Source organism: Nuphar pumila, chromosome 10 (assembly GCF_984573655.1).
Source record: "Nuphar pumila chromosome 10, dmNupPumi1.hap1.1, whole genome shotgun sequence".
In the NCBI taxonomy this organism is placed as follows: domain Eukaryota; kingdom Viridiplantae; phylum Streptophyta; class Magnoliopsida; order Nymphaeales; family Nymphaeaceae; genus Nuphar; species Nuphar pumila.
In genome coordinates this window covers 114953647-114980486 of record NC_143258.1, presented here as the reverse complement: position 1 = coordinate 114980486, position 26840 = coordinate 114953647, and the positions used below count along the sequence as shown (strand labels likewise).

Here is a 26840-nt window from a genome sequence, read left to right as displayed (position 1 = left end):
ATACTTAGTTAAGTGTGAAAATACGTGATATTACATTAATACTTAACCATACATGATTTTGAGGGCTGTTAACTACCTACACCTGTGGACTGATATTGAACTCATTTTGGTCATATTCTTAGTTGATACAAGATTTGATCAGATTATATCAAATCTGATTTCTTGCCGATTGCCATTAATATTATTGTTTGTCATTAGATTTGATTTCCTATAATCAAATCTGATTTGACCACAAGAACTCTTCCTGTGTAAGGACTCTGCAAAATTTTGAATAGGGTGAAGCAGTTGGCTGTTGAAAAAAAAATCTATTTATGACTATCGTTAGAGCTGATTTCCTAAATATGTTGTTATTATTGCCTGAGTTCATAAACCCGACTTCTGTGAGGGCTATTAGCAGGCTGTTTATACCCTCTTTTATCAATGTTATGTTTGGTATCATAACTTTTTGATACTGTCATGTGGATTGGCATCAACTAAGTTTTGATGTTGTGATGGTGACTGCTGTCAGCACTCTGTTGGAACTTCGTTTATACCGTCATGTTGACTGACATCAAACTGTTCTCAGTGCTGCCATATGGACTGTAATAAATGCTGAAAAATATGTTGTACATATGTGTTTATGTGGACTGTTGTTGGGTATTATAGTGTTGCATATTTTTGTGTAACACTGTTTCGTTGTCCACAACATGTTGCTGTATGTTTCTGCAGCAGCAACATGCTGTCAACATGTCACTGTCCAACGACAACATGCTGCCAACATCATGTTATTTCCCAACGACAACATGCTGCTGCACATGTGATGCAGCATAAGTCTGGCCTGCCGGTTGGTGTTCAGTCCAATTAAATCTGGACTAGATTTGCCCCTTTTCGGCTGTTGTGCAATCTGATCAGATTGTCATGGTTTTTGCACATGGATTCTGATCAGATTAACCATGATTTGAGTGTGAAACCCAATAATAAAATGCAATTTGTTTATTAAGCTACAACTGAGAACCTAACTTGGACTTCAGGAATGTTGTGCCTATTTTGAGTATTTACGGGTTTAAGGAAAAGTGAAAACTAAAATTGTGTGCATTTAATAGGGAATGCATACAAAAGCAACTCTGATAAATAATTTAATAAGTTATTCATGCCGCATTGAATCATGTATATTTACTGTTCTGCATTAGTTCATGCATATGCATATTTGTTAATGCATGATACTTGTTTAAATGCTTGAATGATAAGTTCGTTATGAAAATTGTTATTGTGATATTCCTCTGAAATTATGCATGAATTTGGTTTATTCTATTTTCTTACTGTTTGGATTTTTAGAGTAATTCATATAAAGGACTTTGGTTCTTACCCGCTTTCAAAACTGTTTTACAAGACCGAGAGCTCAGTGATAGGGTGACTTGTTAGCTGGAGATTGCGAGCTTTGCGTGACGTGTTTTGGGTTCTTGACAGAGTGGCTTCTTGTGACATACTATTTCATTATTTTTGCTTATATGACATTTATTCAAGTGATTAATAAAGTTGATTATTTCTTCGTTGATTCAATGCACTATCTCTTGTGGTCTATCTCACATGGGTGCGGGTGTGGGTGTGGGTGCGGCGCGATTTAAAATTTTTTGGACACGGGGACTCGGCTATATATATATATATATATATATATATATATATATATATATATATATATATATATATATATATATATATATATATATATATAAAAGTGCAAAGACAGCACAGTCTGTGACTGTGCTGTGTGCACAACACAGTCCACTGTGCAAGCCCCCCCCCCCCCCCCAAGTTTTTTTTTTAAATTCTGTAGCCCAGAATTTTTTTTTTTTAAAATTCCAAAAAATAGACCAAAATGACCTTGGGTGCGTTGACCGCACCCATGTCGGTGCGTGTCGACGCGGGTGCTTCGACCTTGGAGCCAAGTCCGTGTGACATAGCTTGTGGTTTGGTATAATTAAATTTGTGAGACCCTAGATCCTTGAGTTTTGTTTCTGCAATTGTTTTAAAAATAAAAAATTCCACTTTTTATGAGGATAATTTGGGGGCGTTACACCATCTTCTATCAATCATGTCTCAAACTAGGCTATATCTTCCTTCATCGTTGCACAAATTTACCTATTAAGTAAAATAATTAAAAGTAACCGTTATAAAAGCAAAGTTAAATTTATACTTAGTAGAATATAAGAAACTTAAATTTATACTCCTTTTGACGACCCATTTTTTCGTATATGTAACACATAACAGGCTTTTCTTCACTATCAACCATTCGAGAAACACATAAACTAATTGAGCCATTGTTTTAAGAACATGACTCACCCCCTTGTGCTCAAAATTATGCTTTCACATATTTTACTAAATGATGTCCTTGAAAAACTGCTTTTGGACTAATCATCTCCAACAAACATGGACCTCAATCCTTTTTTGGATTTGTATATGCTTTAAAGGGTCAAAAACCTATTTGCAAACCTTGTTACTGCTGGCATATGTAGGTCCCTCTGTGTGTAGGTTCTCATTATACTCAACACTTGAGTATGTTTATATATAAATAACATCAATTGCTTTGCTTTTTTGAAGACATTCTTCAAATGTTGCAACTCTCCTGCATCTTCCAACGTCAAATCCACACGGTGTGCAACACAAAGAGTCCAAAACGTGCTTTCTTCTGTCCATCAACAATTTTTTTGTACTACTTTTGAGTCAACCACATGACAAAATGACTGGATGCCCAACTATGAGATGTGACAAGTTTGCAGGCCTTTAGCCCCTATTATGTATGATCATGTTCACTCAAATGCATACTTATGTTTTGATTAGTTTGATGTTTACATCTTCCTATTTGTTGCATTTTTATTAACCTGTATTGTGTGTTTGTGAATATTACATGTCCACATGAATCTAAGGGCATCTATGGGCGTCTTATTGCATTTGCTCTATGGTTAGTGATGATTTTATCCTGTCAATTTTTCCAGTTTGTTGTATCTAGTGCTGTTGCTGGTAAAGATTACCAGCATTGCAGTCTATATATGTGCTTGTTTCAAGAAATCCATGTTGAAATGTCACATCAAGCAAACACATACGATGCACACTTCACATGTACACACATGCATGCACAGAACACAAACACACACAAAGTCTCTAACATGCACATAAAGACGTGCTAACCCTGCATTATTTACATGCCATAACAGCCTTCTTTTTGACTCTCGATTTGCCATCTAGGTGGTGTTTTCTTTACTCTATCATAATTATTTCAGAAAATGAACTTTGTCCTCTTCTAATGCAGTTTGGGCCTCATGATGTGGTGGTTCTAAAACTGAATAAGGCTGAGTCTGGGAGTGCTTCTCTTGGACAGGGAGTGGTTTATCGTCTAAAGGTGTTTTCTTCTGCATGGATTGTGTGTTATCCATTTCATGTACAGTAGGAAAATGATGGTTTTTACCTTTGATGTTGGAAAAAGGCTCCTTTTTCTTAGCTTCTTTCTTTTTCATTTTTTTTTGTTGTTAATGTTCAGGATTCTTCAATTACAGTTGCTTTTGATGACATTCCAGAAGATGGTTTAAACGTTCCCCTCCGGCTAGAAAAAGTTGCAAATGAGGTGATCAATGGTTATTATTTAGTTTGCTTTTATTGAAGTTTAACCAAACATGTTAGCATAGACTTATGATTATTCCATGCATGTACTCCTGTTGGGTATTTGATTTGTTGTCTTTTACTTACAAGCTTGTTTTAGGTGTGATGCTTCATTGGTGTGACCTTTGAACCTTCGAGGATATGAACAGAAGATGTATGTTAGATTATTGCATGATTATTAGGGAATGCATACTGAGATTATCATTGACTGTGTGGATTCAAGGTACCATCAGCAAGTTCCTAAAAGATGTGCGCATAAGCTTTGGCTTATAAGTCCAGCAAATCATGTTTTCAGGAACCATAATACTTAGAGAACCTACTAGAATTTGGTGTGTCGAATGTCTGAATATTTATTGATACTTTCATTAAAATTTGAGATATTTATGAAGCTTCCCAATCTATGTCGCATGAATACAGATATGGACAGGAAAACAATATGACACAAGAAACAATTCATGATTTTTTATGAAAGTTAGGACATGAGGTCACACATTTTTAAATGTTTAATTTACAAAAATATATTGTTTATTTATATCAGATAATATTCACTTTCCAATAGTATATATCCACAAACTAGTAAGATCAAAACTATTACATAAAACAGAAAAATAACCATTAAAACCATTAATTGTACCCTTTTCAATGTTCCCCTTGGCTTGGTTCCCAACATGCATGTGTGAAATGACCATATGTAACGACCCCAAACTGATCGAAAAAAATGCAGATTTTTTTTAAACATTGCAGAAAATATCTCAGGGGCCTAGGCACATTATAGATTTAATTAATACAACCCAACAATCATTCCAAACATAATATAAATCAAATCATGAACTGAATTTGAATTTATTTAAATCAAATAATCTCCATTGAGGGTTCACATAGTTCCCCAAAAACAAAGACTCTCAAACACGTCGGAACCCTTACCACCATATCATAATCCTCGCTTCCTCCTGCTAGCTGGTCTCTCCATCACGATGTCTCGGTACCTGAAAAAGATTTTTAAAAACAATAAAAGAACCGAAGTCGTCACATGAGACCCTCTCGAAATCCAATAGTAAGGAAAATTAGAATATATTAAATCAAATATAAGTTTAAGAGGACACAACAAACATCACACATTTAGAACATGCTTACAATATAAGCAATTCAAATCAAACAACCAACAGTTTCATGCTAAATTAATCATTTAGGGATGCATGAACTATCGCAACATGCATTACTGGCTTTTTAAGTTCAATTACTAAGTATCGCCTTTGAATGCATGTCCCTTCTCAATGCAATACTTGCGTCAATCACTAAATATATATATTATCAGTCCAAACAGCAAAAATATATTTATTTAATAAAAACTATATTTATTAAATTTAAAAATAGGCACAAATTTATGAGATATTACACCGTATTAATGGATATGGTATTTTTATACATAGACAAATATGTCTTTATACCTGTGATAAATAACAAAGTATCTGAAAAATGACCATGTAATTTTCATATTAATATTTCGGTATGCAATGAAAGCAATATATTACCCATATTATTCCTGTGAAAATTTCTTACTAAGTTTCCAAAAAGCTGGCCTGTCGCTTTGCTGTTAATGTTGTCGCTTTTGAATAATAGTATATTGTTCATCATATATGGAGTATGAGCACATGCTTTAGTAAATGAGTGCCCATTTATTTCATGGAAGGAATTTGTACTAGCTTGAGTTTGCTTGCCATCCTGGATATGCATACACACATTCACAATTCTTAAATTACTATGTGGTTTGTGGATTCCTTGCTACTTATGCTAATCTTTTTGTGCAAATTCCAATGTTGTGACCTTTGGTCAGCCTATCCAGGTTGTGGGTTTTATGCTTACAGTAGTAATAGAGGTGAAATCTTGTTCTTGTGACAAACAAACTCATCCTTAACTTGGATTAGTGGACTTTCATTCATATGCCTTGTAATCCTTGATCGGAGTGCTCTATTATTTTCCATCATGACAAATAATAGACTACATTACTGGAGTATTGAAAGCTTGGTAACCAGTTCTTTTCTAATGGGAGGTTATTTGCTTTTGTCCTTGACCTTGTTTCTGTGATATAGGAGTAGACAAGAAATGCTCCACGCTTGCAGGGTAGTCAAATCTTCATTGTATAACCGATCCAAATAATAAAGACAAATAGTTCAGAAGTAACATGGTGAACAGGAGCATATGGTCATGAAGTATCAAATCAACATTCATGGACAATAAAAAAAAGAATATATCTGCAATATGAAAGACCAAATAATTCAAAATGGCCATCTGTGATAATTCTCCTGAGACCTGCGAGACCTGCATGAGTGTTTAGGATGATATAATAAAGTCAGCCCGCCATAGTGGACTCGGAACACATTGCAGCACAACAATTCTTACTGCATATATACCATGGATCAGTGCAATCTTGATCTCAATTTGCTTAATCTATTCATGTAGCTTAACATATGGAAACATCACTTTGTCTTTAAAAAGCTGAAATCATTGACTAAAATTGTCAGGTCATGGAAGACAATGGTACTAAACATCAACAATTTATATACATGTCACTGCTCTTAGGTTTCAGGAGTCTGATCAGAAAGTGTCTTTGTTTCTTGTGTTTCTAATAGTAAGAATATCTCCTTTATATTTGCAGAAACCCTATTCAAAGTGATGGGAGGAATCTCCAATTAAATTGGCATTTCAGTAAGCCCACAACTAAATCTTTGTAGTGATAGGAATTGTGATATGCATTCACACACAAACATATGTGTATGTGTATATATGTATGTGTCTGTATGCATGCATGTATGTGTATATGCTCATGTCAGGTTGGGGGAGTGTTTTTTTGTTCAGAAATATTATTGAGCAAATTTTGGTCAATTAGAAAATTACTGGGTTTATTTTATTGATGAAATTATTGATCATTCTATGATCATTGTGTGATATGCAGGAGGGGATGTGATAACATAATAAAAGTTGGTTGTCTTTTGTTCTGTTCTTATCAAACAATAGTTTTGTGCAATCATACATTAAGATTCCTTGTGCATAAAGTGAAGATATTAGCACTTGGCTAACATAACACGGTCAGGGCTGAACCACTCTTTTGTTCTTGTTGCATGTGCATGGGCTGCTGACATTCTTCAATTTTTATTAATATTTTTCCCTCTGGTATCGTTTATATTTTGTTCCATCTCACAATGATCTTCTGTTCTTTCTTAGCAAGGGATTTACATAAAATTATTAATGTAGGTTACCTACCGCAGGATGAAGGATGCCTTAGTACAATTAAGCAAAGCCATAAAGGGTCCTGCTGAAGATTTAATATCTGTGTTGTTTGGTGAGAGACCACCAACAGTGACAAAAAAGGCTGTCTCATTCACTCCTTTTAATTCAAATCTTGATCATTCACAGGTAATTTAAATGATTAATGTTGATGTGGTGCATTTTCCAGTAGTTTTCATGAATTAAGAAAAAATTGTCCCATTTATTCCTAGTCAGATAAATACAACAACAACAACTCCTACGCCTTCATCCCAAAACAATTGGGGTCGGCGATATGAACCAAAAAAGAAAATCATTCTGGGTCTTCCACGTGAATCCTTCTCCTCCAATCATTTCTATCCAATGCCATGTTCTCGGTGAGGTTCAAAGCATTCATATCCTTTCCTATCACCTCCATCCATGTCTTCCTAGGCCTACCCTGACCTCTTTTAACTAATATATTTTCCTATTTCTCCATCCTTCTAACTGGAGCATCATTAGGCCTTCGACGAATATGTTCAAACCACCGTAAAAGATTCTCTTTCATCTTATTTTCAATAGGTGCAACGCCTACCATCTTATGTATCTCCTCATTCCGAATCTTATCTTTTATTGTATTTCCACACATCCATCTAAGCATACGCATCTCAGCTACACTCATTTTTTGAATATGATGTCTCTTGGCAGCCCAACATTCCGTACCATATAGTAAAGCGGGCCTAATAGTCGTCCTATAAAACTTTCCCTTCAACCGCAATGGCATTCTACGACCGCACAACACTCCAGTTGCACTTTTCCATTTCATCCACCCAACCTTTATCCTATGATTTACATCTCCATCAATTTCTCCATACTTTTGAATGATAGATCCCAAATATTTGAAACAATCATCCACCAGTATTTCTTGCTCACCAAGCTTCACTACACTCCCATCATTGCTTCGTTGCTTACTAAACCGACATTCCATGTATTCTGTCTTACTCTTACTCAACTTAAAACCTCTTGCTTCCAATGTCTGTCTCCATAATTCTAACTTAGCATTAACCCCAGCTCTAGACTCATCAATCAAAACAATATCATCAGCAAACAACATACACCACGACACATTTTCTTGAATTGATCTCGTAAGCTCATCCATCACTATAGCAAATAGGAAAGGGCTTAAAGCAGATCCTTGATGTAACCCAACTGTTATAGGAAAATTGGTTGTCACCCCTCCACAAGTGCGGACATTGGTTACTACTTCTTCATACATATCCTTAATTATACTAATGTACTTGAGAGAAACACCTTTCTTCATCATTGTCCACCAGAGAACGTCCCTAGGTACTCTATCGTATGCCTTCTCTAAATCAATAAAAACCATATGCAAATCTTTGTTCCTCTCTCTATTTCTCTCAATAAGTTGTCTAAGAAGATGTATAGCTTCCATAGTTGATCTTCCAGGCATAAAACCAAATTGATTCTCCGATATCATGACAACCTTCCTCAACCTAGACTCAATCACCCTCTCCCAAAGTTTCATAGTATGACTCATGAGTTTTATACCACGATAGTTTGTGCAATCTTGTATATCACCCTTATTCTTATATAGAGGCACCAAAGTACTCTTTCTCCACTCATTAGGCATCTTATTTGTCCGCCAAATCTTGTTAAAAAGATTTGTCAACCATTCTAAACCTTTCTCTCCCAAGCATCTCCAAGCCTCGATAGGTATACCATCTGGGCTAATTGCCCTTCTTGATTTCATTTTTCTTCAAAGCCTCTGCAATTTCTTTCTTTTGAATCTTGCACATGAAGTCACGATTCATCTCATGAAAAGGAATGGAGAAGTCTCCAAGATCTTGAGCATGACTTTCATTAAATAGCTTATCAAAATAATTTTTTCATCTCTCCTTAATCTCCTCATCTTTGACTAAAACCCTTTGCATTTCATCTTTGATACATCTAACCATATCCAAATCCCTCGATTTCCTATCTCTCATCTTTGCAAGCCTATAAATGTCCTTCTCGCCCTCTTTGGTATCCAACTTGTCATAAACCTCCTTATATACCTTATCCCTCGCGTTCCGAAATACTTTTTTAGCTTCCTTCTTTGCTATCATATACTTCTCCAAATTCTCATTATCACGACTCTTACTTAGATTTCTATAACACTCTCTTTTAACCTTAATAGCTAATTTGACATCCTCGTTCCACCACGATGTATCCTTACCTAGCGGTGCACCGCCTTTAGACTCACCCAATACCTCCTTAGCCACCTTTTTCATGCCACCCGCTATCTTATTCCACATTGATTCTGAATCCTCCTCGAGACACCAATCATCTTCCTTAACTACCTGCTCTACAAACATTCTTTGTTTAGCTCCTTTCAGTGCCCACCACTTAATTCTAGGATCTATCCTATGTCTATCCCTTTTGCGGCATTGTCTAATTCTAAGATCTAAAATTAAGACTCTATGTTGTGTGGCTACACTTTTTCCCGGTATAACCTTACAATCGATGCAACAACCTCTATCTCTCTTTCTAAGTAGGAAAAAATCTATCTGACTCGTATTAACCACACTTTTAAATGTTACTAGGTGAGACTCCTTCTTCCTAAACCAAGTGTTTGCTAAGATCATATCATAGGACAAACCAAAATCTAAAATCCTTTTTCCACTTTCGTTTCTTTCTCTTATACCATAGCCTCCATGGATACTTTCAAATCTATCCCTACTAATGCCTACATGCCCATTAAGGTCACCGCCGATGAAAAGCCTTTCTCCATAAGATATCCCTTGTACTACTACATCTAAATCTTCCCAAAATTGAAGCTTAATGGAGTCATCTAAACCTACTTGAGGTGCATAAACACTAATAATATTAATAAAATCCGAACTTAATACTAATTTAATAAGTAAAATCCTATCACCCTTCCTACGGACCTCAACTACATTATCTATAAACTCACGACTCATAACAATCCCTACTCCATTCCTATTACTATTTATTCCTGTATACCAAATCTTATATCTCCAAGGTTCTATCACTTTTGCTTTCTCACCTACCCATTTGGTCTCTTGTAGATATAAAATATCAATCTTTCTCCTACACATAACATCTACTAACTCTACCAACTTACTAGTTAATGATCCTATGTTCCAAGTGGCTGACCTAATTTTATGGTCTTGGACTAACTTCTTTACCCCCACCCGTCCAACAAAGTGAGGGAACCCTTGCCTATTTGACACCACACCCGGGCGCCGGTGTGACGCGTTGCTTATGGGCGACGACCTAGCAACCCTTGTCCATTTATCACTGTCTCCGGGCGTATAGAGTACAGCGCGTTGCTCAGTAGGGAACGCTCTCAACGAAATTCTCATATTGGTTCATATTCATAGGGTATGACTAAGTTTTTATGCTGGCTGTCACAGGCCTATCGCAACCCTCCTCCTTTATCCGGGCTTGGGACCAGCAGTGTATAACTCAACAGTTATACACAAGCGGAGTTTCCTAGTCAGATAAATATACACTGCCGGTCCCAAGCCCGGATAAAGGAGGAGGGTTGCGGTAGGCCTGTGACAGCCAGCATAAAAACTTTGTCATATCCTATGAAAATGAACCAATATGAGAATTTCGTTGGGGCGTTCCCTACTGAGCGACGCGCTGTACTCTCTAGGCCCGGAGGCAGTGATAAATGTGCAAGGGTTGCTAGGTCGTCGCCCAGAAGCGACGCGTCACACCGGCGCCCGGGTGTGGTGTCAAATAGGCAAGGGTTCCCTCACTTTGTTGGACGGGTGGGGGTAAAGAAGTTAGTCCAAGACCATAAAATTAGGTTAGCCACTTGGAACATAGGATCATTAACTAGTAAGTTGGTAGAGTTAGTAGATGTTATGTGTAGGAGAAAGATTGATATTTTATATCTACAAGAGACCAAATGGGTAGGTGAGAAAGCAAAAGTGATAGAACCTTGGAGATATAAGATTTGGTATACAGGAATAAATAGTAATAGGAATGGAGTAGGGATTGTTATGAGTCGTGAGTTTATAGATAATGTAGTTGAGGTCCGTAGGAAGGGTGATAGGATTTTACTTATTAAATTAGTATTAAGTTCGGATATTATTAATATTATTAGTGTTTATGCACCTCAAGTAGGTTTAGATGACTCCATTAAGCTTCAATTTTGGGAAGATTTAGATGTAGTAGTACAAGGGATATCTTATGGAGAAAGGCTTTTCATCGGCGGTGACCTTAATGGGCATGTAGGCATTAGTAGGGATAGATTTGAAAGTATCCATGGAGGCTATGGTATAGGAGAAAGAAACGAAAGTGGAAAAAGGATTTTAGATTTTGGTTTGTCCTATGATATGATCTTAGCAAACACTTGGTTTAGGAAGAAGGAGTCTCACCTAGTAACATTTAAAAGTGGGGTTAATACGAGTCAAATAGATTTTTTCCTACTTAGAAAGAGAGATAGGGGTTGTTGCATCGATTGTAAGGTTATACCAGGAGAAAGTGTAGCTACACAACATAGAGTCTTAATTTTAGATCTTAGAATTAGACAATGCCGCAAAAGGGATAGACATAGGATAAATCCTAGAATTAAGTGGTGGGCACTGAAAGGAGCTAAACAAGGAATGTTTGTAGAGCAGGTAGTTAAGGAAGTTGATTGGTGTCTCGAGGAGGATTCAGAATCAATGTGGAATAAGATAGCGGGTGGTATGAGAAAAGTAGCTAATGAGGTATTGGGTGAGTCTAAAGGCGGTGCACCACTAGGTAAGGATACATCATGGTGGAATGAGGATGTCAAATTAGCTATTAAGGTTAAAAGAGAGTGTTATAGAAATCTAAGTAAGAGTCGTGATAATGAGAATTTGGAGAAGTATATGATAGCAAAGAAGGAAGCTAAAAAAGTTGTTCGAAACGCGAGGGCTAAGGTATATAAGGAGGTTTATGACAAGTTGGATACCAAAGAAGGCGAGAAGGATATTTATAGGCTTGCAAAGATGAGAGATAGGAAATCGAAGGATTTGGGTATGGTTAGATGTATCAAAGATGAAACGCAAAGGGTTTTAGTCAAAGATGAGGAGATTAAGGAGAGATGGAAAGATTATTTTGATAAGCTATTTAATGATAGTCATGCTCAAGATCTTGGAGACTTCTCCATTCCTTTTCATGAGATAAATCGTGACTTCATGCGCAAGATTCAAAAGAAAGAAATTGCAGAGGCTTTGAAGAAAATGAAATCAAGAAGGGCAGTTGGCCCAGATGGTATACCTATCGAGGCTTGGAAATGCTTGGGAGAGAAAGGTTTAGAATGGTTGACAAATCTTTTTAACTTGATTTGGCGAACAAATAAGATGCCTAATGAGTGGAGGAAGAGTACTTTGGTGCCTTTATATAAGAATAAGGGTGATATACAAGATTGCACAAACTATCGTGGTATAAAACTCATGAGTCATACTATGAAACTTTGGGAGAGGGTGATTGAGTCTAGGTTGAGGAAGGTTGTCATGATATCGGAGAATCAATTTGGTTTTATGCCTAGAAGATCAACTATGGAAGCTATACATCTTCTTAGACAACTTATTGAAAGATATAGAGAGATGAACAAAGATTTGCATATGGTTTTTATTGATTTAGAGAAGGCATACGATAGAGTACCTAGGGACGTTCTCTGGTGGACAATGATGAAGAAAGGTGTTTCTCTCAAGTACATTAGTATAATTAAAGATATGTATGAAGGAGTAGTAACCAATGTCCGCACTTGTGGAGGGGTGACAACCAATTTTCCGATAACGGTTGGGTTACATCAAGGATCTGCTTTAAGCCCTTTCCTATTTGCGATAGTGATGGATGAACTTACGAGATCAATTCAAGAAAATGTACCGTGGTGTATGTTGTTTGCTGATGATATTGTTTTGATTGATGAGTCTAGAGCTGGGGTTAATGCTAAGTTAGAATTATGGAGACAGACATTGGAAGCTAGAGGTTTTAAGTTGAGTAAGAGTAAGATTGAATATATGGAATGTCGGTTTAGTAAGCAACGAAGTAGTGATGGGAGTGTAGTGAAGCTTGGTGAGCAAGATATACCGGTGAATGATTATTTCAAATATTTGGGATCCATCATTCAAAAGTATGGAGAAATTGATGGAGATGTAAATCATAGGATAAAGGTTGGGTGGATGAAATGGAAAAGTGCTACTGGAGTGCTGTGCGATCGTAGAATGCCATTGCGGTTGAAGGGAAAGTTTTATAGGACGACTATTAGACCCGCTTTACTATATGGTACGGAATGTTGGGCTGCCAAGAGACATCATATTCAAAAAATGAGTGTAGCTGAGATGCGGATGCTTAGATGGATGTGTGGAAATACAATAAAAGATAAGATTCGGAACGAAGAGATACGTAAGAAGGTAGGTGTTGCACCCATTGAAAATAAGATGCGAGAGAATCGTTTACGGTGGTTTGGACATATTCGGCGAAGGCCTAATGATGCTCCAGTTAGAAGGTTGGAGAAATGGGAAAATATATTAGTTAAAAGAGGTCGGGGTAGGCCTAGGAAGACTTGGATGGAGATGATAGGAAAGGATATGAATGCTTTGAACCTCACCGAGGACATGGCGTTGGATAGAAATGATTGGAGGAAAAGGATTCATGTGGAAGACCCAAAATGAATTTCTTTTTGGTTCATATCGCTGACCCCAATTGTTTTGGGATGAAGGCGTAGTTGTAGTTGTTGTTGTTGTTGTTGTTGTTGTTGTGATTCCATTGATTTGGGGTTTTTTATTCAAACTCTAAATAAAAAAGGATCTGTGTGTGTGTTTTCAATTTTTGTCTGGTCCAGTTGCTTATCCCCATGATTTCATTGCAATTTGCTTCCTCTTAGAGAGATGCCATCACAAAGGCTCTCTCATCGCAGAATGTATTTCTTCTTCATGGACCTCCTGGAACGGGAAAGACTACGACTGTGGTAGAAATTATCCTGCAAGAAGTGAAACGTGGTTCAAAAATACTTGCCTGTGCTGCTTCTAATATTGCAGTTGACAACATTGTTGAACGGCTTTTCCATCACAGGTAGATGGTTGTATCCATTTCATCATGAATCCTCTGGATCTATAACATATGAAAGTGATTCATTCTTACACCTGTACTGTAGATGTCATTTCTCATCATTCTGTAAATCTTTGAATGGCAATATTTTTAAAGAGTGTGCTTTAGTTGTTTTAAATTTTCTTTCCTTAATGATATGCCAAGTACGATGATTTAGAATGTTGTATGACTTTAATTCTGTACCAAGGTTGCCAGAATAGGAATCAGAAGCAAAAAGCGATGCATTTAAAAATGTATAGGAAGCGGGAAGCGAGAAATAAAAAAACAACAATATAAGAATTTAATGGGAATCGAAATAGAATGCAAGTAAAAACTAAAATAAAAGTGATTATTCTTATATTTCATGATTTTTTAGTGTAAGAATTAATTTTTTAATAAAATTTAAAAATGATGACTGCCAATTTAGAGAAGGTACATGAAAGTAGTGAGAAACATGAGAGGAAACACATAAAAAACATGAAAAGTAGAGTGAGAGAACATATAAGAAGAATAGATAATGCATGCGAAAAGCATAGAAGCGTGGGAGAATCATCAAGTTTCGGAAGCGAGGAGTATCGCGCTTCCAAAGCGAGTTTCTGGGAAGCGGGCTACCCACTTATCTAAGAAGCTTCCGGTAACTCTGTTCTGTACACTAGATACACTAGTGCTTTTGTTACACCAATCTTCTTGCTACTAGCATTTCGATATCTTTCATGCTTGGGGCATGTAACTGATATTTGAACAGTATTGGATGAGCTGGTCAGGCATTTTTGATTTATAATCTGTCTTTAAGCATGTATATAGCTGCTTTAACACTTTCCTCATTTATCAATATATTATGCTACTAACAGGAGTGTGATGCTCATGTTTGAACTACATATTTGCCTCCTGAACCATAAAGTATGACCTTGATCAGGAACTATGAAAGTCAGAAAGTGGGCCTTTTTTTTCACCATTTGAATCTTCCCCGAGGAAGGCTTTGCATATCAGGCAAAAGATCCTCATGTTGCCAGGATATGATTTTGTCAGAGCAACTCATTGGCAAGAGAGTAAAACAATGATGACAGATTTGATTTAACATGGAAATACTGTTTGTGATGATGGCTTGTTCACTTATATATAATGTCATTTGTCGTACCAGAAATTGGTGGAGTGTCTATTTTTTATGGATTTGTCCGTGTATGTCTTATTAGAGATGTAACCTCCCAAAATTTTCTGGGAAATTTTGAAGGATTTTTTTTTTAAATTTCGTTTATCTAATTGCAAACACAACATAACAATAGATTGAAAATCGATTCAAACTTTGGGCGGGTTATAATAGCACATCAACACACACAACTGTATTTAAAGGATTTAATTAAAGAGATTAATTCAAATCAGTACTCAAATAAATTCAGAGTTTACAAGTCTAAAAAAAAAATCAACTTAATATAAAAATATCCAAAATAAAGTTGGATCTCCCGGAAAAAGAACGGTGATGATCCGTCTGATGCTGCCAAGCAACCCGCTATCACGACAGTTCATGCATTATCTGTAAAATTTTAAAATAGAGGGCATTAATCCATAATTGAGTAGATTACACCTTATAGCATAAATATGTAAAGAATCCATTTACAAGGGATATACATTGGTCCATCTTCAGATAATTAATCAATCGTGCAAAACAAAGGTATAGACATAAGCACATTTCACAAATTCATAACTGAGTCGTGCTCACAGGTAATATTCATGATAAGAATTCTACTATGGCAATAGTCATAAGTAAATACACAGTTTATAATAAACCATATATGCATGTATAATATGTATTAATGCTAGTATGTCTATATTCTAATGTTTTGTTTCTCTTTCCTTGCCCTGAAGGGTACACACTCAAAGATTTTAACTTCGATTCAACCAAGTCAATGGGGGTGTCTCTTATGCCATGTGATTTATTAACCCCATTGATTAGAAGAATCTACAAACTCCTCTCGGAGTTTTTCACTGAGGCGGTTCGTGACCGAGAGAACTTCCAGTGGTCCATACGAAATCGATTCCTACTCTGAAGAGATTCGGGACATACCACCTAGGCCACACGGTATTCCAACCCCCATACGACCGATGACTGGATATCAGCGGAGACGCCTAACTCTCTAAAGCAACAAAAGGTCGACTGGTCGAGTGTACCACCACCCTCTCCAAGGTGGTCCTGGGTTTGAATGGGTCATTAGATGTTATTTAAATTTAGGCTCATAAATTAATTTCAAGTGCCCTCAGTACACTGTCTCACTTGCCCAAGCTCTACTCGAGGATGCTTTGTAATATCTCGCAAATTTTGCTTAATTTTAAAATTTAATAAAAGTAAATTTTATTAAATAAATGTTCTTTTATTATTTAATTTGATATTAAAGTGAATCTTGGATCCATTGCTACGATCCATGATCCATTTATGATATGGATCTCGGACCCATTGCCAAGATCCATGATCCGATTGTAATATGGATCTTGGACTTGTTGCAAAGATCCATAATCCATTTATGATATAGATCTTGGATCTGATGCCAAGATCCATAATCCATTGGTGATATGGATTTTGGACCCATTGCCAAGATCCATAATCCATCTATAAGATAAATTAATTAAAAAAAATTATATTAAAGATACGATAATGACTAGATAATATATATAGTATATATATAAGAGTTTGATTTAGAAAGACTTCTATTTCCATTAGGAAATAGAAGGGCATTTTGCATACTTGTGGTGATTCAATAAAATATTATTTTTACATATTGTGAGCCTTCTTGTGTGTACTCATTTATGGGATTTATAAGTGTGTTCCTTAGATAATACTTGTGTGTTGTTTACTTGATATTGGCAAACACTTTGGTTCATGATTGAAGGCGATTTGATTCTTTACAGCAAATGGTTCAAGTAAGGTTGGTTTAATTGGCGTGAAAATTGAGTTACTCTTAGACATTGGGGTTGAATACTTGAGCTTTAAATTTTCTTACATAATGTTTACACAAACATATGCATGTATGTATATATATTTGTATCCTCATCCTAATTTTCAAAATTTTGTCGAATCAGTGTCTCGTCTATGAGTCACATACATAGTCCACCACTAGATCTCTGCATCATATTTGATGACCAGAGCAGATAATCCTTTTCACAATGTTTTTCTGATTCATATTTTTGATGAAAAAAGGATTGAGTTATTGTTGGCCTGAGTTGCATGTTTTTTTAGGATAAAGTTAGTGAGATTGGGGCATCCTGCTCGTCTGCTTCCCCAAGTATTAGAGAGTGCACTTGATGCACAGGTATCTAAGTCTTATACTGTTCATTTATCATTGCATTCTAGGGGTATGATACTCCTTCCTGAGGGGGCATAGGGACTGATTCAGCCAGGGTTCATATCTTGTATGTGTGTTTTCTTTTGTTAGGTCTTGCGTGGAGACAACAGCAGCCTTGCAAATGACATACGGAAAGAAATGAAGGTTACCTGTGGACTCAAAATTTTCTTCTTATGTTCTCATTATGTGTGCATTTACATTTTAGTCCACTACTAAGTAGTATCCTGATTTATATTAGTGATCACTTAATTTTATTATCCTTAGTCTTCTTGACTGGTCTATATTAGGTTCTGAATGGGAAGTTGTTGAAAACAAAAGATAGAAATACAAAACGGGACATCAGGAAGGAACTGAGAACTCTTGCAAAGGAGGAGCGAAAAAGGCAGCAACTAGCTGTTGCTGACGTCATCAAAGATGCAAATGTGGTTCTGACAACTTTGACTGGTGCTTCTTCCCACAATCTGGAAGGCCATGATTTTGATTTGGTTGTTATTGATGAAGCCGCCCAGGCTCTTGAGGTGGCATGCTGGATTTCCCTACTGAAGGTCTTGTGACTTCTGCGGACTTCTTTATTTGGTAGTCATGAACCACATATGTGCCATTACAGGATTTGTTTTATGCCAATATTCTATGCTGATTCTTTCCAGATCATGTATTTTGATATCTTTCACTCAGATGCTTTAATATTTTCAGTGTGCTTCTGTGCCTATGTTATCCTTCACTTTTAAAATGTGGAAGCTAGTTGATTCCTGTTGAGCATAAATGTCAATCTAGAATAGATGCTACACGGTTTCCCGAAAAGAGAAAAAAAAGGTGAAATCAAAATCTCCCTGTGAATTGTTTACTATAATTTATTTACCATTCCATAGTACTTTTACATTTTGAAGTCGGTGGCTGTCATTATAAATGGTCATCATATAAATAATAATATCAAGTTTGTAAACTAATCAAATTCACTTATAGCTGATTTTAGGTGATTTACAAACTATATGCTATCACCAAGAGGCCAACAGTAAATGGTGCATGTACTTATATATATATATATATATATATATATATATATATATACATTTATATGTACATATGGTTATGATGTAATTAGTAATGCCCTCTAGGGGCATTTTAGTCTTTTTCTTATTTTATGTAATAGTTGCTGCCCATTAGGGGCAGCATTGTAATTCTTCCTTTTCTTTATTTTTCTCTTGTTTTGTCCTTTCACTAAAATGAAAGGACATTAATGTAATTGGCTCTTAGAGCCGTTAGGGACATCCCAATGACTATTTATAGCTTTTGGGAGTTCTCAAGGGCTATAAGAGCCCTCTTGTGGCCTATTTAAAGAGGCTTCTTGCCTCTCTCTTTTATGCTTGTCTCAAGCATTTTCAATATATATTTTTTCTATATTTTGTGAGTTGATTGTGCTAGCCCTTGTGGCTTATTGTATCTTGCACATTTGAGGCTTTTTGTGTTTGTGCACTCTTTGTAGCCCTTAGTGGCATTGTATTCGTGCACACTTGGTTTCATTACATAGTATCAAAGCACTTAGGTGTCTATACACTTGAGCCTTATTGACTGAAGTACTTGTGAAGGTTCTTGTAAGACCCATGTCTTTAAAAAAAATTGGATCTAGGTTGGGTCTGACCGGATCCAACTCGGATCCGGGTGGCAGACCCCCCCCCCCCCCTCCCCCCCCCCTCCCCCTCATGTCCTCTGTGTTTCAACAAGAATGGAGGTGCTCCATCTGCCGCTCTCCTCATTCCCCTGTCGATCGTGTGGGGCGGCTGAAGCCACGACCCCCACCCCCTATTGTATTTCTCTTGCCAGGAGAGAAGGTGCCGAGCACCCTGTAACGACCCCAACTCGTACCTATGAAAAAGTGGCATTTTTTTTTAAAACAAGTGCGAAAACAATCCCAGAGATTCAGGGTCTTACAGTTAAAACACACCACCACCACAAGGGATCTTATACTCATCTTTTATACCGAACCAAACCAAACTTTATTTATTCAAATGCATAAAGTCTGAGATATAAGTAAATAAAATATAAATAAAGCAAAAGAAACAAAAGAAGAGCTACGTCGTCCAAAAGAATCTGCCAAGCAGTCGTGTAATCCCCTCGTGACTCCTCTTAAAAGCAAGTCGCCTCACTGGGCCTCTGCGGCTGAAAAAAAACACAAAAATAGGGTGTCAGAATCCAATAAATTCTGTGTATGAATTTTTCTAATAAAACAAATAAGCATAAAGAATACATATAAGATTCATGCAATAATTTAGAGGAATGCATTTATCACAAATTCATAATTTAATTAATCATTTATACAATAAAGAACAATTGTTAAGCATGAGGGACAATTTAATAATCAACAGGGACCACAAGTTAAGCAATATAGACATTTAGCATACAGCAGAGAAGAAACATCATGCATTCATCAATATATCACAATTAAGGAAACGAGTAAATATGCATGATCTAATACATAGCTGGATTATGCATGATTTTTATGCATATGCATGAATAAATTATTATATTTTACCAAAGTAATCTTTTCATATCCATGTCTCTATTAGATGCATACAATTTAAGTTTCTCTTTTTATTATTACCGTTGCCCGCAGATACACCAAATGGGTAAAATCTTCGATGTCAAGTAGAGTTTCCAGGGTAACTTAACACACAAGTTGTATTTTATTACTGGGTTCCAAACTTAGCCCTCGACCGAAATAGCCTTCGGAACATTAGACCACCGATCTAATGTCGGGGACACCAAAGACCACCCATCCACAAGTGTCACTTTCTTGGTATACTAAAACAACAGTTGTGTCTACACACCATCCCTAGGCAAAATGGCAGATCCTCCTTAAAACTATGGTTATGAGTAGAACCTCAATAACGGGTTAAGGGGCAACAACAACACATACGGAGTTTTTGTATCCTTACGGTCTCCAAACCGCTAAGCCTAAGATTACCTTTCTGTAAAAGGAACATCAAGGGATTGTTAATTGCACTGTTCTCTTTCTTATCTTGTTATTAAAATCAATTCCATAAATTTGCAAATCAATATGAAAACATAAACTCACAAGTCAACATGCGCAACTTTTTACGGTCTACCACCCATGACAACAATAAAACAATGCAATTGAAACCACAATATCAAATATGATCTTTGCAATGCATAAAATAGTAAAGTAAGGAGCACACCGGCTCAAGGCTTCCACAACGATCCATCTTGATCATCTATGCATTTATATGCAAAAATCTTAAGGAATACACCAATGCATTCTTTTCATATCACATGCCTTTTGATGCACAATCATGTATAAAAATTTAGAGATGTGCATGAAACAACAAAATTATTCATATGCATCTGTACGAGTTCACATAATCATGTTAATTGTATGTTTCTATTCAATGCACATATTCATGTCACATGCATTCTTTCATTAATGAATCATTCTCATTAAACATGTGAGCATGCATGCAATTATGTACATGCAAAACATGTCTATCACATGCAGTTGAAACAAACTTTGCAATTTCATCTTGAATTAAGCATGTCATACTTAAGTTAAACGAGTAAAAACTTCAGGCTTAACCCGCATAACAAGAATGTTATTATCATTTGCAAAACTAATGCAAATAACAAATATGGAGGCTAAGTTACATAACTGAACACATTCATTTTATACGTGCACGTGCATTTGAAACAATCCTTAACTGCATATCATAACAAGTGCAGGCATATGGAACAAAATCTCACTCATAACATGGAATGAAACCAAATACCTACACTGAACCAAATCTAAAAGTTTGCATATATGACTGGATATTATATTTTATTAATTAATTTTGAACATGACCCAGCCGACCTAGCTGGGTCGGTGTCCTGCTGAACAGGAACCAGCCCAGCCAAACCCAATTGGCTGGGATTGAACTATCTCAGTTCAATCCAGCCAACTGAGTTGGCTAAAAACTCAAATAGACAATTTTTTTTTGAAAGATACAACCCCCATGCCAACAACTGGCAGCTTGGCTAGCCTGCTTGCAGCTACCTACAGCCTCACGCCAACAGTCGGCTGCTCACATGGGCAGAAACAAGGGCCTTATATGTATCTATGCTATCTTTTCTAAAATCATTTATGGTACCGATTATAGTTAAGGAAATTAAACAAGTTAAATCAACTCTATAAACAAGAATCATAAAACACATTTTCAAGGACACATGTTTTACATCAGAATCGCTGTTAGAATATACACTATTAGATTCATTAATTAATTTGGTTCACACAATATGTATATACATTTATATATACTAGATACTTTCATCCTTATATATCCGTTGATTTTGGGATTTACAAGAATCATGTTGCAACTATTGACTCAAACTCATATTCACATATGTACTAATCCAAAGCAGCAATTAGTCCAAAATAAATTATAACCTTATGGATGCATAATGATTCATGTTTTAACATGGCAATATGTTTTTCTGGGACTATAAACTATCCAACTTTGCGAACTTTTCATATTAATTTTTGTATAATTTTTTTTTCTAGAACATGCTGGCGGCAGCCCTGCACGGGCTGCACCTGCAGGTCTGCCAAGCTATGATAGGCCAGCCGAGCCATGCTTGGCTGGGCTGTCATTGAGGCCAGTAACAGCTATATAAAAAAAACGAAACATGGCTAGCAATAGCAGAAAATTTTTCAGGGCCTTTGAAAGCATGCATATTAATAATGCAAGTATGCATTCATATGCATATTCCCACTCAAATATATTATCATATGGGAATCTACACCTAGGTATGCTTGTATATACCTATTTACACAAATATGCATGTATGATCAAACTTATTTTTAGGCATGACAGTTTCATACATCGAATATGCTTCTATATGCATGCTTATATACAAACATATAAGGTATACATTCATAGGCATGATTGAAATCCAGTATACAATACTTTTCACATGTTTCACAATTTTTTTTCTTCTTCTTTTAATACATGCATTCAACGGCTCTTACGTTGGAATATCCATGAAAATCAATATTCATCAAGAAGAAAGTCTAAACAAACACCTTTACCATAAATAAAAATTCTGCTTTATCATGTACAGAATTTTATTTCATTGAAATGATTAAAAGAATCAAGAATACAACCATGGAGGAAGATCCATGGATCATCCTCTGTATTTTTGAGAAAATATCAATATAAACACTTTTTCCATGGATTTCCATCAAAATATTGCATGAAAATCCAATCTATATCAATTTCTCACTTGATTCAAGAGATAAAACCCATGCCATGAATAAAAACTTGAAGAAAAACGATGATGGAAGTTGAAAAACGTAGGTAGATGGTTGAGGAAGTCCAAACTTTTCATCTTTTTCCTCCTTCCTTTCTTTTTCTCTCATCCTTCTTTTTCCCTTTCTCTTCCTTTCTTTTTTTTATCTATTTATAGGGCTCTAGGTGGGCTCGAGAAGAGAGTGCAGCCCCAACTAGAACTCTCTTCTCTCTTAGAGTTTTTCGAAAATTTGGGAACTCTAAAGTTTGACTTTTCAAATTTGAGTATTTTTTTTTAAAATCTTTCTTAAAGCTTCTAAGGCATGAACAAGGGCTCTATAAAGAGTCCTAAACTCTCTAAAAATAAATCTCGAAATTAATTAAAATTATTTATTTATTTATTAATAAATAAATACCTAAAAGCTTCCAAAAATCATATTATTGAACTAGAACACTTCTAAAGTGATTTTATATGGGTTTAAGGGCTCTACTTGGAGTTCTAAACAATTGTCAAATTAAATTTTTTGAATTACATTACAACAACGACAACAACAATTATTTATTTAATATTAAATAATAAATAAATTTTCAGAAGCTTCAAAAAATTACCAAATTAACTTGGGAGGCTTATTAACATTAATAAACCCCAATTTAGAGGTTTTTGATGAATTTAAAGTTGAAAAAATCATTGGGCATGGATTTGGATTTGGATTCGGATCCAAGATCCAAATCCATCTCCAAAAATTCAAATGGGTCTTGAGTTGGATCAAATCCAGATTAATATGGGTCTTGTATAGAGTCTAAATCCATATTAATTTGGATCAAATCCATCAGATCCACTCCAATCCAAATCCGGATCTGAACCGACAAACTGCTCAATTTTTGAAAATTGTGTTTTTCAAGCCAACCATAGCTCGAATCAAGGCAAATAAAATATCGTTGTGCTTAGAATTTTGAGATGCATCCAACGACATATTACACGAATTGACGAATATCAAATTTCGAATCACTCAAAAAATAGCTCGAATTTCGCTTGAATCTAAAGGTAAAAAATAAAACTCTTTCTTACGCTTCGATTGGCTCGCTTCGACCTAATCGATGAGACTTGGGCCAAGCCCAAACTCAAAAGCATCGGTTAAAAATCGAGGTTCAAACAATTTTTCTTTTATACTTAGCCAAATTTTCGAAAAACCTAAAAATGACCAAGTATGAAAATACGTGATATTACACACCCTCTTCTCTCCTTCCCCTGCAGATTAGGTGGGGCGGTTGAAGTTGCAACCCCCCTTTTGCCGTTTTTCCGAGAAGGGGCAGCCGGATGCAGGGCTTGATGCCTCTCCCTCTTGCCCCTTTGACAAAATGGAGGGTAGGCTCCTCCTGCGCCTGCCTCGCCCTCTCGCTGAGTTGGCTGGGTGGAGGGGCCGAGCCAGCTCCACCTGACACCCACCCCTCTGATTGTTGCCCCAGGTTGCGGCGGCAGCTGCAAGGCTGCTGTTGTGTTAGCATGGGTTCGGTTTCTGCCAGGGTGCCCCAAGTTGGAGTGCACCCTAGGGCTCGGGATGGGCTCGGCTTGGCTCAGTCGAGCCACCGAGATGTCCTGCCTACCCTCCCTTTGGCCTGCCTGGTCAAGTGTTGCCAGGCTGAACTCGGCTAGCATCGAACCCGGCTCAGTCCGGTCGGCTCGAATTGGGTTTAGGTTCGATCCCTGCAACATAAACGTCGCTTATTCTGTTAAATTAAGTTTGCTGCATCGTTCTTTTTGCAGCACAATAAAATATCTTTTAGCGCACCACATCGGCGCAATAGACGATACACACTTACCAAGGCACAAACCTATAAGAACCTATGCTCGAAATCGTCAGGAAGTCAGACCATCTTTGAGATAGGGGAAACTTGCATATGAGGACAAATGACAGAATACTTCTACTTATATATATATATATATATATATATATATATATATATATATATATATATATATATGCTTTTAACTCAAGGGCACAATTTTGCGTATTCTTATCATTTAAATTATGTCATTTACTTTTCTGTCGCGTTATAATGTGTACAGGCTCCTGTTTACATAATTTATTTAGCCGATATACGATTTCGTATATCGTGCATTGCTTACGCAATTTATTTAGCCGATATATGGTTTCATACATTGTGCATCGCTTACGCAATTTATTTAGCCAATGCACGATTTCGTACATTGTGCATCGCTTACGCAATTTATTTAGCCAATGTACGATTTCGTACATCGTGCATCGCTTACGCAATTTATTTAGCTCGATGTGTGGTTTCGCACACCGGGCCTTGCTTTATGTCATTTACTTTTCCACCACGCTACAATGTGCACAGACTTATGTTTTACTATATATGTATTCTATATACATATATATAACTTTATAAGGTGTGCAATTTCGCGTACTCCTGCCTAGTTTAGATTACGCATGCATTTAAAGATGCAGAATTGCGCATCCTCGATAAGTTTCTATTTTTAAAAAAGGATTTCACATGCGAGATTTTAAGCTCGTATTATTCATTGTCTCGAAAAGCAAAACAAATATTTGGCATTTGCGTTTTCGCAACTGGGTTTTTTCCTCAAACCTGCATAATGGAAAGACTTTGACTACGTAGCCCAAGTTGGTACGTACGTCCGATCCTTCTTTTTGGTATCTGAAATGACCCGAATATTCTTCGGTCCGTCTAAAGCATGAAACATTGAAATTTTTAATTAAATATTGGGGTTTCTTTTCGAGAAACCATTATCCCTTTCATCGTAGTGGTACTATCAGACATGCACGACATGTTAGTACTACGATGATTGGATGAGAGGTTTATGGTAACTTCATAGTGTGAAAATGCACGATGATTAAAAAAAATTGCATAAATAGTGATGATCGCCTTCATAGGCAAGATATTCGATTTGGTTTAAAAGACTAGAGCATGTAGAATGAGTTGTCAGTTAAAATAGAACCTGACATATACATTTGTCTCTTTTGTTCTTTCAAGAGAGAGGATGGGATGATACAAAAACTCCGATGAACAAGTTGTTAACTACTTTTCTCGAGTAGCAATGACTCGGTGTCCTCGGTCATTGAAGTTTGAGGACAGGGCTGCCAAAAATTATCCTAGGTGGTAGATTCTTTTGGCTTCCGCAAAAGTTTGGATGCATCCCTTGCCATGTATGCCTTTGAAAAATTCTCTCTTGGTCATTGGCCATGCCCTTAGAAGCAGACTTAGCTAGTTATCCGGGGTATCAAAATACATATAATAACAAACCTCCTGACAGTCTCAGTTGTTTCTACGTTTCTTCTGTGCATACCCTCAAGACAGTTAATATCGAAATAAAATTATCATGCTCGTTTCTAATCACAATTTGAAATTTTGCATAAGGGTTTCCTTTGAAATCCCTCTTTTGTATAAACTTTAATTATCAAAAACCGTGTTTTGAATCTATGTGGTTTTAATGCTTATACGGAGATACAAATCTTTTGTGTAAAAGAAAGTTCGCCTGTAATGCGCCCAAGGTCCGTTGACTTGTTATTTCAAACACTATTTTTCTACTGAGCTGCTATTTTAAACTCTAAAAAAAGATTGATTGCAAAGCATTTAAATTTTTCCTAAAAAAATTCAACTTAGGGATTTTAGGGCATTACAGTTCTACTCTTCAAGCAAACCTCTTTTCTTCATCTTTCTTCTCTCCTGCTCATCATGGCCAACAACAATGCAAAGATCGATCTTTCATTCAAATTGAATGGAACCAACTACATGATGGGGGCAGCTGCTATGGAGAACAACCTCAAAGATAAGAAACTTTGGGGTGATGTTTGTGTAACGCCCCAAAATTTCGACTTGTGATTTCAAAAACATTATCGAAAAACCTTTCAAAGATTTAAAGTTTTAACTTTTGAAAACGACAGCGGAAAACATTTAGAAAGGAGCACAAGCCAACAATCCTGGGTACGTTAGCTGAAAAACCATCATTCACATAAACCACAACTTAAAGGAATTGAGAAAATAAGGCAATAGATTAAAAATCTGCAGTTTATTACAAAATGAGCATCTTCCCAAAGTTCAATAATCTAAAGAAAAACTCAAAAAGACTCAGAGCCAAGCCGCCAACAGAAAGAAGATAAATCTTGAGCCATATTGCACCACACCATCGACCGTCTGTGAAGTCCTACTCCTCATCTGCCCATGAAATGGGTCAGTTTCATAACAAACCAGTAGGTGCACGAATAGATAAGTAGAATGA

At 36.4% G+C, this 26840-nt stretch overlaps 1 protein-coding gene across 1 annotated transcript in view; it reads left to right on the top strand.

Annotated features, from left to right (window-relative positions):
- Nucleotides 1–26840, top strand: part of LOC149827996 (DNA-binding protein) — a 100142-nt gene that overhangs the window by 39969 nt on the left and 33333 nt on the right. The window contains exons 4-10 of the mRNA XM_090019788.1: nt 3287–3376; nt 3515–3598; nt 6886–7047; nt 13769–13956; nt 17201–17273; nt 17397–17450; nt 17594–17851. Of these exons, the coding sequence (XP_089875914.1) occupies nt 3287–3376; nt 3515–3598; nt 6886–7047; nt 13769–13956; nt 17201–17273; nt 17397–17450; nt 17594–17851 (909 nt within the window). The remainder of the gene's footprint in view (nt 1–3286; nt 3377–3514; nt 3599–6885; nt 7048–13768; nt 13957–17200; nt 17274–17396; nt 17451–17593; nt 17852–26840) is intronic.